Genomic DNA, 19,678 nt, shown 5'->3' with positions numbered 1-19,678 from the left:
TCTTGTAATAGAGCATTTACTGGCAGCCGGAATAATATGCCTAAAATAAGAAAGTACGGAGACAAGCATTGATAAGTGTGTGCTTATAGAAAAACGTTCTCGATAAAGTCAAGGGAAATTAAGCGTGAAGTTCAAGATTCCTGATATAGTCAAGCATGTAGAGCAAGCACCTTATGTTTAAAGGAAAATTAAACCTAAAAAGCTCACAAAATAAAAATATCCCAGCACCTTCTTCCTATAAGGGTTAATTCCAATAAGGCAGTAAGATGGTATTAAGATAAGCAAGTTTGGAATGAACTTGCTTTATTTATGTTGCATCATTCTCCTGCTCTATGCTTATTGGTCGTTCATTGGTCACAGCTCGTTGCCAAGTGGACCGACCACTCCTGCTGGTGATCAAACTTACGCAGTTGTTGCAATGCAGTATATCTGTAACTTTTTACACTGCGACCGGCTGAGTTCTTGAGGTTTCCAGCCACTTCTCTCCATCACATTCACTTCTATAGAACTGCTCCTGGGCAGGAACGTTCTGTACACCTCTCCTGGTCAACTTTGGACACTGCCCCTTCCTTAACTCTGTGTCCATTAAATTCTTGGCTCTTATGAGATCTATACCAAGAAAACTTCTCTGTTTCTCAGATGCTTAGTTATACCCACCTTTTGCCTCCTCAATGCCCCGTATTTGGCTATAACACAGTTGGCTGCAGCAGGATCCTCCCCCCCCGCACCTAGAATCATAGAATCATAGAATGATAAACCTGGAAGGGACCTCCAGGGTCATCTGGTCCAACCCCCTGCTCAAAGCAGGATTCACTAAATCATCCCAGACAGATGTCTGTCCAGCCTCTGTTTGAAGACTTCCATTGAAGGCGAACTCACCACCTCTCGTGGGAGCCTATTCCACTCATTGATCACCCTCACTGTCAAAAAGTTTTTTCTAATATCAAATCTGTGTCTCCTCCCATTCAGTTTCATCCCATTGCTTCTAGTCTTTCCTTGTGCAAATAAGAATAAAGATGATCCTTCTACAATGTGACAGCCCTTGAGATATTTGTAGACAGCTATTAAGTCTCCTCTCAGTCTTCTTTATTGCAAGCTAAAGATTCCCAAATCCTGTAACCGTTCCTCATAGGACATGGTTTGCAGACCTGTCACCATTCTCGTCGCTCTTCTCTGAACTTGGTCCAGTTTGTTGATGTCTTTTTTAAAATGTGTTGCTCAAAACTGGACACAGTATTCCAGATGAGGTCTAACCAAAGAGCAGTAGAGGGCAATAATGACTTCACGTGATCTAGACTGTATGCTTCTGTTAATACATCCCAGAATTGCATTTGCCTTTTTTGCTGCTGCATCACACTGTTGACTCATGTTCAGTCTGTGATCTATTATTCCTTGTTAAAAACCATTCTGTTAGTTGCTGCCCACTGCTCCAGTTTATCTATATCTTTTTGAATCCTCTCTCTCCCTTCTCTAGTATTAGATATCCCTCCTAGCTTTGTGTTATCAGCAAATTGAATCAGTGTACCCTCAATTCCTTCATCTAAATCATTGATAAAGATGTTGAACCTATTTATCACTATGCATTTCTAGGCTTAGTGTTCTCCTATAAGATATCTAGTCATCCCCTCTTGATGCCAGTTTGCTAATGGCTAGGCGTCTTCACACTGTGTTGCCTTCTTGAATGTGTGGGAGTACGGATAAGCCTCACTTTATTTTTAGTGGGCAAACTTTAAAGTGATTACACATGCCCTTTATAGTGCTTTGTATAGGGGCTCCTACAACATATGGCACACAATAAAGATTTGTAACCTGTTCTGTCTCTGAGCCCTACGAAACTCTGCACAGCTCAAGACTCTTATCACACATCCTTGCTGCCAGCCCTTTTGTATTCCTCGTGGAATAAGGACCAAGATCACCTTTTCTAGTTTCAGGTTTGTCCACCTTTCAGGACATTTTTTTTCTTAAATGTATATATTTTGGGTTCAAAATTATTTTTGCAACTGTGTTTCATTAAAAATTTAGCAATTTTGCAATCTGGACTCTCTGTGTTGCTTTGTCTCTTGATTACTGCAGAATGAGTTAACGGAGAATCCATCAGTCATTCCACTATGATGGTCTGACGGTGTGTATGTAACTCTCATTTGTCATTTTTGAGCTCCTCTCACCTAAGAGTTAGGCTACGTTTCAACGATGAGCTTTAGGTTAGTTTTTGATGTGCCAGATTTTCTGCACCATTTCTGCACTCATTAAGTAAAATAGGTTACTGTCACGGATGTGTCAGAGGCTGCAGACCGTTGCACTGCATCTGTCTGCAGAGGGTCTCAGCAGTTTGCTTTGCAGACTTCTACCTGGTCCTTCTGATGCTAGGACCCAGTGGCCACCTCCCCCGGTGCTAATGGCCACATCTGGACCTGAGTGTTGATATACTTCCTGCTAGCTGCTGGCAAGCACGGGTGTTATTTCCATTTGCATTTCCTTGTTGAGGCTTGGAGCTGTAGCAGTCGCTATCATCCTTTTTGGAGTTTGGAGGACATTGATTCTGTCAGAGTCTTCTCATGCTAAGTATTCCCTTGTTTCGTTTGTCTAACCCAGTTGTCTTTAGCGGTAGTAAGCATTGACTAGCGCTCATCCTGTCCTCCCCAGTGCAGGGCTTATCGCCAGGGTCAGGCAGGGATTAGGCATCCTGCTCGGCGATAGGTTTGGCACCTATATAGAGACGATAGGACAGACAGGGTGACGTCAGATCTGTCTAGGGGTCTCCAATCCCCCCTTCCCTAGTGTTTGGTTCCCTTTCCCCTCATCCCTTTGTGTTGCAGATAGTCTGTCCTACACTGTGCGTGACAGTAACTTACATTTTTTAGAAAATACGCAGCATAAAAGACTCAACAAAAACTCATCGAAGGAACGTAGTCTTAAAGTTTAACATGCAGAAAAACAAAGAGCCTGCAAAAGCAAACCAGTGGAAAAGTAAATCGCAGAAATTATTTTTAGCCCCAAATACATGATTTATAAATACTGTGTGTGTGTGTATGTATAGCTGCTTTAATGCGTTAGCATGTAAAGGTATAATTTGTTGACTCCAGTTGCACCAAATTATTCATTTTTGATGTCTTTAGAGTCAACTGATAATGTTGTTTGGTACCGTTTATGCAATCATCCCTTAAGTTTGGCAGAATAAACACCCTTCAGAATGGTGTGGATCCATTTTCTAAGACATCCGCCGATCACTAAAAAGACTTAGGAGGCAGAAGCTCTGCGTTCAGGAGGCAGAAGCTCTGCGTTCAGGAGGCAGAAGCTCTGCTTTCAGGAGGCAAAAGCGCTGCACTGTGGAGGCAGAAACGTTGCGCTCAGGAGGCAGAAGCGCTGCGCTCAGGAGGCAGAAGCACTTTGCTCCTAGATGAGTGCATGCACAGAGCGGTGTACCTGCTCAGAGACATTCAAATGAACCCTTACACTGTCCTCTAGTACTAAACAGAGAAGTCCCCAATATGGGGTCACTAAAGTTGGCAGGAGACTGCACAGAATGGCATTTCAGGCTTCATGTCACTCTTGGTCAGCAGCTGGTGCCCCTCTGGTCTAGTTATTGTGTTGCCCACCTGTTGGGGCGGGCGCCCCATGTTTTTTTCCCTTCTCACAACATCTTCAGTGCCATTGATCAGATACACGGTACTTAATCTCACTGCCCTGATCTTCCATGTACATGGACTGCAGGGTGATTCCTTCCTGTACAGACCAGCCCGTAGACACACACGAGAGCTCTCCTCTCACCGCTCCTGGATGCTTTCAGAGGGAGTGAAAATAACACAAGGGGACAGCACAACTATGTTGCAGCAATGTCTAGACACTGAATTATATATAAAAAAAGCAAGATTTCCAATAAAACCATAATTAGAACATTTATAGTTGCTGGTGGATCTATCCCTTTAATGAGAAGTACCTGTATTACACCATGTATTGGTTTTGTCCTGCTAATCAAAACAACAGTGCAAATCCTAGCAGGAATCATTTCATTATAGTAATGTCAATTATACAGATGAATTATTAATTTCACTAATTATAGAATACAGAACGTTAGTCCCGCTGCTCTGTGGTGTACACATACGATACATCAGAAAAGTCCGACCATGGCAGCAATCTATATCTGTAACAGCTGAAAAATCCCAATTACAGCTACAGTGGGGCAAAAAAGTATTTAGTCAGTCAGCAATAGTGCAAGTTCCACCACTTAAAAAGATAAGAGGCGTCTGTAATTTACATCATAGGTAGACCTCAACTATGGGAGACAAACTGAGAAAAAAAAATCCAGAAAATCACATTGTCTGTTTTTTTATCATTTTTTTGCATATTATGGTGGAAAATAAGTATTTGGTCAGAAACAAACAATCAAGATTTCTGGCTCTCACAGACCTGTAACTTCTTCTTTAAGAGTCTCCTCTTTCCTCCACTCATTACCTGTAGTAATGGCACCTGTTTAAACTTGTTATCAGTATAAAAAGACACCTGTGCACACCCTCAAACAGTCTGACTCCAAACTCCACTATGGTGAAGACCAAAGAGCTGTCAAAGGACACCAGAAACAAAATTGTAACCCTGCACCAGGCTGGGAAGACTGAATCTGCAATAGCCAACCAGCTTGGAGTGAAGAAATCAACAGTGGGAGCAATAATTAGAAAATGGAAGACATACAAGACCACTGATAATCTCCCTCGATCTGGGGCTCCACGCAAAATCCCACCCCGTGGGGTCAGAATGATCACAAGAACGGTGAGCAAAAATCCCAGAACCACGCGGGGGGACCTAGTGAATGAACTGCAGAGAGCTGGGACCAATGTAACAAGGCCTACCATAAGTAACACACTACGCCACCATGGACTCAGATCCTGCAGTGCCAGACGTGTCCCACTGCTTAAGCCAGTACATGTCCGGGCCGTCTGAAGTTTGCTAGAGAGCATTTGGATGATCCAGAGGAGTTTTGGGAGAATGTCCTATGGTCTGATGAAACCAAACTGGAACTGTTTGGTAGAAACACAACTTGTCGTGTTTGGAGGAAAAAGAATACTGAGTTGCATCCATCAGACACCATACCTACTGTAAAGCATGGTGGTGGAAACATCATGCTTTGGGGCTGTTTCTCTGCAAAGGGGCCAGGACGACTGATCCGGGTACATGAAAGAATGAATGGGGCCATGTATCGTGAGATTTTGAGTGCAAACCTCCTTCCATCAGCAAGGGCATTGAAGAAATGTGGCTGGGTCTTTCAACATGACAATGATCCAAAGCACACCGTCAGGGCAACGAAGAGTGGCTTCATAAGAAGCATTTCAAGGTCCTGGAGTGGCCTAGCCAGTCTCCAGATCTCAACCCTATAGAAAACCTTTGGAGGGAGTTGAAAGTCCGTGTTGCCAAGCAAAAAGCCAAAAACATCACTGCTCTAGAGGAGATCTGCATGGAGGAATGGGCCAACATACCAACAACAGTGTGTGGCAACCTTGTGAAGACTTACAGAAAACGTTTGACCTCTGTCATTGCCAACAAAGGATATATTACAAAGTATTGAGATGAAATTTTGTTTCTGACCAAATACTTATTTTCCACCATAATATGCAAATAAAATGATAAAAAAACAGACAATGTGATTTTCTGGATTTTTTTTTTCTCAGTTTGTCTCCCATAGTTGAGGTCTACCTATGATGTAAATTACAGACGCCTCTCATCTTTTTAAGTGGTGGAACTTGCACTATTGCTGACTGACTAAATACTTTTTTGTATGTGCAGCTCTATGCTCTCTGTGTGCCGCTATCTGCTCTGTTTGCCGCTATCTGCTCTCTATGCGTACGCTCACTGTGTGCCGCTATGCGCTCTCTGTGTGCTGCTATACGCAGTCTGTGTGCTGCTTATACGCTCTGTGTGCCGCTGTACACTTTCTGCTGCTATACGCTCTGTGTGCCGCTATACCCTCTTTGTGTGCCGCTATACCCTCTTTGTGTGCCGCTATACGCTCTGTGTGCCACTATACCCTCTTTGTGTGCCACTATACCCTCTCTGTGTGCCGCTATACGCTCTCTGTGTGCCACTATATCCTCTATGTGTGCAATTATACCCTCTGTGTGCCGCTATACGCTCTCTGTGTGCCACTATATGCTCTCTGTGTGCCGCTATACCCTCTCTGTGTGCCACTATACCCTCTCTGTGTGCCGCTATACCCTCTCTGTGTGCCACTATACCCTCTCTGTGTGCCGCTCTACCCTCTGTGTGCTACTATACCCTCTCTGTGTGCCGCTATACCCTCTCTGTGTGCCACTATACCCTCTCTGTGTGCCGCTCTACCCTCTGTGTGCTACTATACCCTCTGTGTGCCGCTCTACCCTCTGTGTGCTACTATACCCTCTGTGTGCCACTATACCCTCTGTGTGCTACTATACCCTCTCTGTGTGCCGCTATACCCTCTATGTGTGCCACTATATCCTCTATGTGTGCCGCTACATGCTCTCTGTGTGCCACTATACCCTCTATGTGTGCCGCTATACCCTCTATGTGTGCCGCTATACCCTCTGTGTGCCGCTATACCCTCTGTGTGCCACTATACCCTCTATGTGTGCCGCTACATGCTCTCTGTGTGCCGCTATACCCTCTATGTGTGCCGCTATACCCTCTATGTGTGCCGCTATACCCTCTGTGTGCTACTATATCCTCTATGTGTGCCGCTACATGCTCTCTGTGTGCCACTATACCCTCTATGTGTGCCGCTATACCCTCTATGTGTGCCGCTATACCCTCTATGTGTGCCGCTATAAGCTCTCTGTGTGCCACTATACCCTCTATGTGTGCCACTATACCCTCTCTGTGTGCCATTATACCTTCTATGTGTTCATGTTTTGTTTCAAACTAGTTTTGAATAATTACGGAAAACTGTAAAAATACGTTATTCCCAATCTTTTGTAACTTTCCCAATGCTTGCGCATTAAAGTGCTGTTCACATAATGTGTTGCCGCCACAGACCTCTATACATAGAATAGAAATCCAGCCAACAAAGTGCTAATATCTGTGAGAATAGGTGGTCTTCCGGAGCTGGAGTGGTCTGTACTAGGTCAGTTTTTATATCAGCTGCTGTTTAATAAGCTGTTTTATCTTTCCAGGTGCTCAGAGCTCATATTTTGCCCCTGACAAACGTGGCATTTAATAAATCTGGATCCAGGTAAGGAGATGAGATGGAGTTATGTGAAAGTGCTAATCGGGGTGTTGCGCTGCTCCTCGCCTCTCTGCTTCCGGTTGCTAGTGCGCTGTTGAACTGAGCGCTCTCTCGTTCTGCTGGCAGTGCCAGTTCTGCATCAATGGTGACAGCCAGGACTGAAGCTGGCCGGATCCAGCAGCACAACAAGCTGTAACACATAGAGCCTGCTCCTTACCTAGGTAACCGGCCACTCTGAGACCACAGGGTGGCCGGTAACCTAGGTAATCGGCTGTAAACTATCAAATTAAATATCCCTCTGTTCTTGAAATGGGTAAATTGCAAAGTTGATTGTTGTTACAAGTACTTTGCTATTTTACCACTTTACAGGGATTGTCCGCTACTAGAACGGCCCCTTTTCGTTCCCCATGTTTTGCCTCTTAAAGATAAAACCACCTATACTCACCGTTCCAGTGGTGTAGGCACTCGCGTTCCCGGGGGCTCACGTGATTTTGTTGTGACACGTGAGCCCAGCACCCAATACGTAATCAAGAGGAAGAGATCCCAGAAAAACATTTTCTGATAGACGGTCTGTGATCTGGGTGTGATATATGGAGCTCCCAGGTCAAATAGCTACAAAAAAGTCCAAATAGGCTATTCTCCGTGCAGCAACAAAAAAGGAGTTAATACTTACCTTTTAATAGCATAGCGTAAAATATAAATATGCCCAATATGCTCGTAGTTAAAAATAATCCATTTTCTTACGCATTCCGGGGTTTTTAATCCGAAAAGCATTTCGCATGAGTCTGTAGCATTTACTCCACTGAGGCAGCCAGACTGATTTACACGCTATTTGTCTGCAAATTAACCCCTTATCTGCAAGCAATTATCATTTTTTATATATATGACTGGTTCCCTGTAAGTGTTTTACTCAATGTCATGTATATTTTTCCTGTAATGCTACATCACCTCCTTATATGCATTTTAACAGCTTCCATACTGGATGACAGCTGCGGCTGCAGAGCTTGGGTCGTGGTGTTGTAGAAGATCTGAGCATTGCATATGGAGATGTCCCCCATTACTACCCTATGCACGTGCTCATCAGTGGTTGAATGTCAGGCATTTTGGTTTCTGCTTCCTTACAAAATGTCGAATGCTGTGGCTACATAAATTGCTTGTCTAGTGCGATGAGTGTCTGAGACACAGCAGGGACGGTGATTTATGTCTAACAGCCTGGAGACACGCGGGGTGACATGAGAAGACTCCCCCGGGCGAGGACCGCGCACTAAATACATTGCAGAACATCTATCCATTCTCTGTGTCTACGTTGGCCTAGTAGTTACATGAACTATGGTTTGTCATCCCATTATTTGAAGTCACACACTAATGAAGAAGATAGGAAAGTCTTAGGTCGCGTGTCACAGTTGACCATTTGACTATAGAACGAGCATGGTGCGCCCCTGACATTTTATGTTTTTTCACATTTTTTTTATCATTATTGTTGGCTAGGACTGCACAAAGTCTTTGCTGCATTATCATTACTAAACAAAAGATCCACAGCCAGCACACCTGTCACTGTAAGGCTGTGTGCACACGTTGCTGATTTTTCGCGATAAAACCCGCAAAAAAAAGCATACAATAAGCATCTTATCACTTAGAACGAATTCCGCATGTTTCGTGCACATGATGCGTTTTTTTCCGCGAAAAAAACGCATCGCGGTAAAAAACGCAGCATGTTCATTAATTTTGCGGGGTTTTTTGCGGATTTCCCACTATAAAATGCATTGGGAAATGTCCGGAAAAAACGTATCAAAAGCGCATCAAAAACGCGTCAAAAACACACAAAAAACGCATGCAGATTTCTTGCAGAAAATTTCAGGTTTTTCTCAGGAATTTTCTGCAAGAAATCCTGAACGTGTGCACATAGCCTAAGGGTAATGTGTAGTTGCACGTATCCAATGTGGCCATTAACAGACAAATACAACCTGGAATGAAAACACTGCGTAGAAATAAGTAGTTAAATGTGTAAAAAAAACCATTAGTGTACTTAGTTGATATATTTTTTAATCAAAAAAGCATAAAAGTCATCCTACCATAAAAAGGTGTACCCAAACAGGATGGTCCCCAACTCTAATATCTCACCTTGCTATGTTCCAGAAGACCTCAAAATAGACATTGGGAGAGAAGAACCTGTGCCTGACTATGCTTGACACCCGAGTGTGGAAAGCTGAGGGAATCTGTAAGTAGGATCCACCCTGCTATGCCATCTATACAGGCACGTAGGTCATAGAAAGCTGAATAAAATGACACTTTAATATGTGCGATTTGATGTTTTATTCCAGAGCAGCCACATTTTTCTTAATATGTTAATGAGCTCTTAAGATCTATGGGTGAGACATAAATCCCACCGAGAATCTGTCCTGGGATTATTTTAATAGAAAAGGCATTGCCAGTGTGAGGCATGTAGTCCAGGAGATCATACTGTCAGTCAGTACATGTCTCACACTGGTGACACCCCTGTGAGAACACAGCATTTAATCTTAATTATCCAAGCACAAACTATTGCTTGTATGAGCCTGTATGAGTTGCTGTTTGCTGCAGTTCCTTGTCTGCCAGCTTTGAGGGACAGGGGCATAGGGTAATTGAACAGTCAATGTTTGTTAATATGTTCATTGACCATTGTGTGGGTCCCTGTGGCTTGCTGACTTGCAGAGCAGTGGAATACCAACTTTGTGGATTGATTAAATACTCAAACAATGAGAGATTAGCCCCTGCCACCTTCACCAATCTTGTGGAAAAATGCCTGAATAAGAGCTGTGAACTATAAAAGTGCCTCTGTATCAAGAGACTCTTACAAAACCACAGCCAGGAATGCTCTACAGGCAGCTGCCAGGACACCATGGCATACATCAAGAGGGACACAAATTTGACATTCAACAGGATGCCAGCTTAAAGACCACGGCACTAGCTGGAAGAATACAGATCTGCTCCATTAACTATCAATGAACCCATGGATACATTTGGGGAAACCAGGTTGGGACCCTCTGGTCACCTGACCCCCATGAATATGTTTGGAGAAGCCAGGTTGGGAACTTCCGGTCACCCAGCTCCATAGAGATGTTCAGGGAAGCCAGATTGGGACCATCCAGTCACCTGGCCAAAAGCCTCAAATGACTGTAATTGTTGGTGGTTCAATAAAGTATTTCTAGTATGTTTTACCTTCTCACCCTGTGATGCCTGAGTAGTATTCTGCCCACGTGAAAGGTGAGTGGCTGATCAGTGGGATAAGCCCTGGTCCATGTGGTCGAGAACACCAAATAACCCTCGTATCTCCACAGCTCTGGAGGCAGATTCTCAGGGAGATGTATCGTAACAGCTTATTTACATATTAAGGAAAATGTGGATTTCTATGGAATAAGATATCGGATCACAGGTATCAAGGTATCATTTTATTCAGCTTCCTATGATCTGCATGCCAGATGGATGGCTTAGGAGGGCTGATCCTACTGACAGATTCCCTATAAGCTGCAGAGAACAAGGAGATGGCCATGTCCCCAAATGTGCTGAGTACAAGAAACCGAAACAAAACCAAAAAAAGGGCCAGCACACCTGGTAGGCCGGGGTCACACTAGCGAGTGAATACCTGGCACTGCCACTGGCACTCGGGACCGGAATATTCAGCTGCATAGAAATAGATGCAGCCGCACAGTCCGATCCCGCGTGTTGGTGGCAGTGCCGGGTATTGGTGCGAATTTCTCGCATCACACTCGCAAGTGTGACCCAGACCTTAGTGGAACTGTAGTATGTAGGTGAAAATGTAGACTGTGGATGGCTTTCATGCTTTTTTGGTAAAAAAAAAAAGTCAACGAAGTACCATACAAAAAATATAAGTGAATTGCAGATAAAATGACTTATTGCTTAATTTAAAAAAATGTAACTTAATCAATTCTTTTTTGTTTGTGTAGTTTTATTACCGGCAGTTATGACCGCACATGTAAAGTCTGGGACACAGCCTCAGGAGAGGAGCTACATACCTTGGAAGGACATCGAAATGTGGTCTATGCCATCCAGTTTAATAACCCCTATGGGTAAGACAAGAGACCAATTCAGTGGGAAAAGTTACAATAATATGTATATTGCAACTTTTGTTATCTCAGTTTTTGCTGACACAATTTTTGGAATCTTAAGTTGTTCTAACCATCTTTACAGTTTTGTATACCAATGTTTAACGCTCCAAAGGAGAAGTCTTGAGTAAACCTTTTCTGCTTTTTTTGTCTATATACAAACATATCCCCATGGTTGCAGAATTCAATTATGTCCTTAGCTTCTTGCTACAAGGTGTATCCTATAGTTCAACACAAAATATTGGTAAATTGTAGCTATTTGATTGCAAGATCTGGTTGCACAGGTTCCTTTGTTATCTGTAATAATGGAGACCTGTATGGAAGCTGTAAACACAAAACAGTAGTAGAATCATTTTATTTAGGACTATTAGTTCCTTTTGACTTGGTTTATTTCAGATTATCTGGAGCCAGTGGTACTGTAATTTCTTCTCCCTTGCCCAATAGTTGCTGAGGCACTGCTAGTACTCTGTAATTGTAGCATATGACTGCTCTTCACTTGTGTCCTTGCACCTGTCTAGTAGTTGGGGTATTGGCCATTTTTAGTCTTCTAAACAGCAAACCTGAGACTTGGATATGAGACAGTAAAGGACTAAGCAAACATGGAAAAGTCAAATCTCAAATTTCTCAACAGAGATAAAATAGCCACTGGCTCATTCGATAAGACCTGCAAGTTATGGAGTGCCGAGACTGGGAAATGTTATCACACCTTCAAGGGACACACCGCAGAAATAGTAAGTACCCCCTAAATATACTTTTTCACAACATTGATATGTATCAGTGCCAGGCACAAATGCTTCTAAATGTCGTCCGTCTTGTAGATATTCAGTATCAGCCATTGCCTACAAAAGAAGGTTAAAGGGGTTGTCCACTACTCAACCCCTTCTCAATCCCTATGTTTCCCCCCTAGTAAAATAATAACGCGTTGGCTCTCCTGGGGATCGCGTAACATCCCTGCTGACAGTCAGCGCTGGCTCCAGTCTTCCCACCTTCAGACAAATCAAGATATCGGGAGGAAGTAAGAGAACAGCCGCAGCTCTCACTTCCTCCAGATGTCAATTGCGTTCTTAGGTGAGAATCCCCGAGAGAGTCAGCGCTGACACCGCCGGAAGTGCGCCTGCACCGGAGAGGAGTAGAGGTGTTATTATTTTACTGGGGGGGAAAACAAAGGGAATCAGAAGGGGTCCAAGCAGTGCCATTACTGCAATAGTGCAATCCTAAATCAAGCAGCTGCTTCTTCCTGGCCTCTGTCTTCTCTCCCACCGCGCTGCTCCCTTTGGGACAGATAAGCACTGCTTTATGTAGCGCTGATCATTCCTATATATAACATATTTTTTTATTATCAATATAATCAACATGACATGAAATTAATGAGTCAATATAATCTTTTCCTATTTAGAGGCATTCACCTGAGGGTTTTGTAAGAAGGCGTTTGCATCATAGTATAGATCTGTCAGTATATTAAATGAATCGTGAAGCAGGCCTTCCTTTATTGCCGAGCTGCCTGTCGGGGTCCCCTGAGCCAGATATGGGTTACACACAGTTAAGTCCTATCGCCTTTTCTGCTTCTTTTCACATAAATTTTTTGGTATTGATTTTAATATGCCTAGGTATAAATTCCCTAATACACAGACCTACTGAACATTATTCTCAATTAATATGTCAGTCCAACTTAAAGGCAACCTGTCCGCACATTTTTACTTATGAAGTAGTGTCGCAGCTCGGTGACTCAGTGGTTAGCACAGCAGCCTTGCAGCACTGGGGTCCTGGGTTCTAACCCCACCAAGGACAACATCTGCCAGGAGTTTGTATGTTGTCCCCGTGTTTGTGTGAAGTTCTCGGTTTTCCTCCCACCCTCCAAAGACATACTGATAGGGAATGTAGATTGTGAGCCCCAATAGGGACAGTGATGATGATTTATGTAAAGCACTGCGGAATTAATGGCGCTATATTAGCAAAGCATCATAAATAAAAGTAATAAATAATAGAGCTGCGCAGGTGCTCTACCTTTTTTGAATCTGGAGGAACATCCGAACGATTAGGTAAAAAAAAGATAAAGGGCCAGTAGTTATAAAAAGTAAAATATTATATTTATTAAGACAAAAAAGAAGGAATAAGAAGGTGGCACTAACGACATACAATGAATGCCTGTACATACAGGTGCTAAGATATTACTGATAAGGATCAAACAAAAATGAGCCAAAAACGTATACAGAGTGACATGACAATACAAGATGCTGGTAATGCAATCCACTGTGGTAGCAATATGAAATAGAGTATAAAAGATGAGCATATATAGGTAAAAACGAAAAAAAAAAGTACAAAACCTATAAACAGCGTTTAAACAATTGTAGGCAATGCCTGAATATCATCGAAGATATAAATGATATATGCATCAACATAAAGTGCGTGTGTGTCACTTTAAAAATGGGGTTAAGGATCCATAAAAGGTATCTGTATATGATGTGCCCGTACACTAACTAACATAGGGAGGCAAAAAGATAATCAAGGGACTACATATGATGTAACAGTGTTGTATGATTGATGTATAACAGAGAGCGGCACATAAAGATAGTGGTGAAGCACAGGGACAATAAATATAAATGGTTATAGGACCACTATGGGTAGTATGTCCACAGTGAAAGGGTAACAATATTTATTTATACAGGGCCATAGTATGAACTTGCTAAAATGGTGCAAGAGGGACTAATCAATGTACAGCGAAAAGGTAAAGCATAGATGAAGAGTAACGGGCACAAAGATAAGTAAATACATGACTAAGAATGGCTGTGATAGGCGGGTACCTGTATGGTCACACTGGTGAGTGCAGGAATGCACCCCGACGCGCGTTTCGGATCAAGTCCTTTGTCCTCTGACAGGGGGCTTTTTTATGCAAATTTAAAGCTGATTTTTACAGTATCAGCAAAAGCTATGAGATTTCAGAAGTCTCATGCACACACGTTGGTTTTTTTTTTCCTGTCTGAATATGAAAACTGCTGCTTTTTTTAAAAAACTGCAACATGTCACTTCTTGCAGCGTTTTTTTCACCCATAGAAAGCAATGAATAAGTGCAAAGAAGCAGCAAAAACGCAGCAAAAAACTTTAGCATCAGTTTTTAGTGGAAAAAAAGCAAGTGCAGCAGGATGTGAAACCCATTTATTTTTGTGATTTTTTTTTTTTTTCTCAAATTTAAACCAACATTTCTTGGCCTGGATGTTAGTATTAGTTCAGTTTCATTATATTAGTGGTATGTGTGTAAACTAAACGTTGCCTGACCAGCCTTGCAATGGTGTCCTAACACTTTGCATTGTTCATGCTTGTATGGTCCAAGGAAATCTGAACTTTGGGATCCTGAAAAAGCGCAGCAAGAAAGTAGCAAAAAAACCTGCAAAACCAGCTTTTTTTTCTGCAGCTTTTATTTTTACTGCCAAGAGATCAGGTTTTGGCTGCAGAAAAACAAGCGGCAGAAAAGCAACGTTTAGTGTCACTGGACTTTTTCTTAGACCAGGATCACACATACGCGAGATACGGCCGAGTCTCGCAGGTGAAAACCCAGCTCTGACGCCGGCACTCCGGAGCGGAGCGTGCAGCCACACAGCAATACATGGAGCTGCACGCTCCGCTCCGGAGTGCCGGCGCCAGAGCTGGGTTTTCACCTGCGACACTCGGCCGTATCTCGTGTATGTGTGATCCCGGCCTTAAATGTTACCTTTGATTTGAAGGTACATATTAAAGAATTTCTTCAAGACTTTGATATTGAAGGATTTTACTAATTGTAGGCATCAATATTAGATTGATGGGGTCCGACTAATTAACTTATTGAAGGGGCTGCTGTGCTTCAGCATGTTCTACATTCATTTCATTGAATACTGAGCACGAGTCAGTACTTTTTCTAGCACCTGTGCAGCTCAGTCCTGTTAATATTAATAGGATTGGGCTGCGTTATTAGGCACAGGCGCAAAAAAATGTAGAGAGTTGGGCCTGCTAAATAATTCAAGAGAATTTGTCATCAGGTTTTTGCTGCTTCATCTGAAAGTGCAGGTGGAGTAGAGTTTCCCGCTCACTGGCCTTCCACTCGTTGGTTTATCTGCTAGCCTTCTCACTGATAAGCTCTTTTTATGTAATCCTCAATATTCATTAATAAATATATAATAATTTTTATTTTTATAGCGCCAACATATTCCGCAGCGCTTTACAAATTATAGAGGGGACTTGTACAGACAATACCAAGAGGAGTGAGGGCCCTGCTCGCAAGCTTACAAACTATGAGGAAAAGGGGAGACACGAGAGGTGGATGGTAACAATTGCTTTAGTTATTCGGACCAGCCATAGTGTAAGGCTCAGGTGTTTATGTAAAGCTACATGAACCAGTTATCTGCCTCAGTATGTAGCAGTACAGACACAGAGGGCTATTAACTGCATAAAGTGTATGAGAACATGATGCAGGGAACCTGATTATGGTTTAAGTTTTTTTTATGAATGGGCCACACAGGGATAGTTAGAGGTTAATGCGTTGAGGTGGTAGGCCAATCTGAACAAATGGGTTTTTAGGGCACGCTTAAAACTGTGGGGATTGGGGATTAATCTTATTAACCTGGGTAGTGCATTCCAAAGAATCGGCGCAGCACGTGTAAAGTCTTGGAGATGGGAGTGGGATGTTGTGATTATTGAGGATGCTAACCTCAGGTCATTAGCGGAGCGGAGGGCACGGGTAGGGTGGTAGACCAGAGAGGAGATGTAGGGTGGTGCTGAGCCATGGAGTGCTTTGTGGATGAGGGTAGTAGTTTTGTACTGGATTCTTGAGTGGATGGGTAACCAGTGTAATGACTGGCACAGGGTAGAGGCATCGGTGTAACGGTTGGTGAGGAATATGATCCTGGCTGCAGCATTCAGGACAGATTGGAGCTGGGAGAGTTTGGTAAGAGGAAGGCCGATTAGTAGAGAATTACAATAGTCCAGAATGGAATGAATAAGTGAAACAGTAAGAGTTTTTGCAGAAACGAAAGTAAGAAAAGGGCGAATTCTAGAAATGTTTTTGAGATGCAGATAAGAAGAGCGAGCCAGTGATCGGATGTGGGGGGTGAATGAAAGCTCGGAATCAACAATGACCCCCTAGGCAGCGGGCGTGTTGCTTTGGAGTAATGGTGGACCCGCACACGGAGATGGCAATGTCAGGCAAAGGTATGTTAATAGAGGGAGAAGACACGACGAGTTCAGTTTTTGACAGGTTCAGTTTCAGATAGAGGGAGGACATGATGTTAGAGACAGTGGTAAGACAATCTCTGGCATTTACTAAAAAGGTCGGCGTGATAACAGGAGAAGAAGTGTATGATTGGGTGTCGTCAGCATAGAGATGGTACTGGAAACCAAATCTACTGATTGTTTGTCCAATAGGGGCAGTATACAAAGAGAAGAGGAGGAGGCCTAGGACTGATCCTTGAGGAACCCCAACAGTAAGGGGAAGGTGAGAGGAGGCGGAACCAGCAAAAGATACAGTGAAGGATCGGTCAGAGAGATAGGAGGAGAACCAGGAGAGAACGGTGTCCTTGAGGCCGATGGAGCGGAGCATAGTGAGGAGGAGCTGATGATCCACAGTGTCTAATGCTGCGGAGAGATCCAAGAGAATTAGCATGGAGTAGTGACCATTAGATTTAGCTGTTAGTAGGACATTAGAGACTTTAGTGAGGGCCGTCTCAGTAGAGAGTAAAGAGCGGAAACCAGATTGAAGAGGGTCGAGAAGAGAGTTATCTCAGAGATAGCGGGTAAGACGGGAGTGGACCAGGCGTTCGAGGAGTTTAGAGATGAAGGGAAGATTAGAGACAGGTCTATAATTAGCGGCACAGTTTTGATCGAGGGATGGTTTTTTAAGTAATGGATGTATGATGGCATGCTTAAATGAGGAGGGAAAAATACCGGAAGAGAGAGAAAGGTTGAATATTTTTGTTAGCTGAGAGGTGACAGCCGGGGAAAGAGACTGGAGGAGATGTGACGGAATGGGGTCACTGGTGCAAGTGGTTGGGCGAGAAGATGCAAGGAGCCTGATTACTTCTTCTTCTGTGACTGGTTCAACGTCAGAGAGTGAACTAGATGCAGTGGGGAGGGAGGACAGTGAATGGTATGAAGAGATTGGGAGATGATTTCCTGTCGAATGTGGTCAATTTTTTCTTTGAAGTAATTGGCCAGATCGTCAGCGAGGAGATCCGTGGTTGGGGCCTGCACTCTTAGGTTGAGTAGGGAATGAAGTGTCAGAGACGTTTAGGGTTATTGGACAGCGAGGTGATGAGGGTGTTGAAATAGGTTTGTTTGGAGATGTGAAGGGCAGAGTTGTATGTTTTTAACATGAACTTATAATGGATGAAATCTTCGGGTAGATTAGATTTTCTCCACAGACGTTCGGCGCACCTGGAGCACCGCTGCAGGAAACGTGTTTGCAGTGTGTGCCACGGTTGTCGCCATCTGTGCCGAGTTGTTCTATGTATAGCTTTGTATAACTGCAACCCCCCCGATTGACAGCATTCTGCCTATGCACAGTGCACAAACAAACTGTAAGTCCACAGTAGTGTGGGCAGGTTTCTACAGAGCTTATCAATGAGAGTACTAGCAGAGCTGCAGCAGATACAACAATGTTTTTTTTTTTCAAAATAACAGCAAGCAGCCCAGTAAGTTGCTATTAGCTGCGTGGTTCTAAAATAGTGTGTATTCTGTCATAGAGCAATAGAAAAGCCCTGAAATGTTCTAATGTGTATAAATACAATAACTGCTAATAATCCTGTTGCTAGAATTATGTTATCTTAGACGTAAATTACAGCAAATCTATTTTTCTTCCATCTATTTTACCTTTGTTGAAAGTTAATTATCACTAGGTTATTGTTCATCTGGTTAATTAGGAATCCATCATTTTTCCTAATTCATAAGTCAATTGTAGTGGACTTAATGGGCTAATGCTGGTAGAGAAAGGGGTGGAAATGAATTGTATAATATTTGTGCATGTTGATTGTGGTGTCAGATCACCTCACCTCAGTAATACTGAGATATATTCCTAGGGTATATAAGAGGATTGGGAAAAAATAAGTGTTCCACCAAAGTACAGTTTATATCTAAAATATTGATCATACCAATTTACAAATCTGATTTTACAACTGTATCCTGTAGATATGCCATGTGCAAGTAAATGTAGAAACTTGGCACTCAAAATTTCAGTTAGTGAACTAAAATTTTATTGGCAATCCATTTGGTTGTTAACATTTCGGTCTTGACAGACCTTCATCAGACATGATTGCCGCATGTAACGTGAGAATTTGTGCAGTTCTCAAGACCATTCCACGAGGCAATCAGTTCTGATGAAGGTTTGTCAAGACCGAAACGTTAACAACCAAATGGATTACCAATAACATTTTAGTTCACTAACTGAAATTTTGAGTGCCAAGTTTCTACATTTACTTGACTTCGGGTTGGAACCCTACTTGGGCACCTCAGCTTCTTACCAGGAGTGCCGTATATCTTCTTCAGATACTCCATGTGCAGTCATATATCTTTATATGCAGTTATACTATTGCTGAAATGGGAATACCCTTTAAGCAGGAGAGGACAGGTCATCCAGAGAGTGAAAAACACTTAAAGAGGATATCTGGGACTTTAAAGAAAAAAGGGTTTACAGAGGCCACTACCTGTCTGCGGTCATCGGCCGCTCCTGCCAGAGATTCAGCTGTTCCATGTCAACAGAGCAGCAGTTTCTCTTCCTGTTGAGAGGGCGGGACTACTGGTGTCATGCTGATTGACAGCCGGCTTCCCCCAATTAGGCAGCAGAGAGACGACCATCAATCAGCATGACACCAGTTGTCTTGCCCTGTCAACAGGAGGAGAAACCGCTGCTCTTTTGACATGGAACAGCTGAATCTCTGGCAGGAGCGGCCAATGACCTGTTAGCATTTCAACGCTGGACTAGCGCCTTTTTCAAGTGAAAAAAACAATTGTATTGTAAGTGTTCAAGGGCAAGGGGTTTGTAAAGGATTCTTCATTTTCAGCAGCTTCTTTTGTTCTCGTACAGTATTTCTACTACTCTAGTTATCATCACATTATTATTACACATTTTCATGCTTTTTTATTATTAAATATCAAAGAGTTACATTGACTGCTCTTTCATTTTCTCTTTTGTTTTCACTGTGTAAAATTTGTCACAGACTATTGTGGTTTAGACAGCGGAATGCTTTAACATAAGCAAACCTAAAATCAGATATTTTATGGTTGTTGTTTTTTTTTTTCCTTTCATAGTCTATCAAATCTTTTATACGTTTTATAGAATGGGAATGTGCTCTCTGAGAAACCATGACACAGATATCTTTTGTCCATGTAAGTCAACGGTAGATGTTACAGTAACCCAACTAATCCA

General features: G+C 42.8%; 1 protein-coding gene across 1 annotated transcript in view; it reads left to right on the top strand.

The window, feature by feature from the left end:
- Positions 1-19,678, top strand: part of LOC138675682 (dynein assembly factor with WD repeat domains 1) — a 60,702-nt gene that overhangs the window by 17,030 nt on the left and 23,994 nt on the right. Inside the window, exons 4-6 of the mRNA XM_069764109.1 lie at positions 7,137-7,195; positions 11,134-11,256; positions 11,924-12,023. Of these exons, the coding sequence (XP_069620210.1) occupies positions 7,137-7,195; positions 11,134-11,256; positions 11,924-12,023 (282 nt within the window). The remainder of the gene's footprint in view (positions 1-7,136; positions 7,196-11,133; positions 11,257-11,923; positions 12,024-19,678) is intronic.

Source organism: Ranitomeya imitator, chromosome 4, assembly GCF_032444005.1.
Source record: "Ranitomeya imitator isolate aRanImi1 chromosome 4, aRanImi1.pri, whole genome shotgun sequence".
Taxonomy (NCBI): Eukaryota; Metazoa; Chordata; class Amphibia; order Anura; family Dendrobatidae; genus Ranitomeya; species Ranitomeya imitator.
Note: the sequence above shows the minus strand (reverse complement) of the source record. Positions and strands in the feature narration are given on the sequence as shown.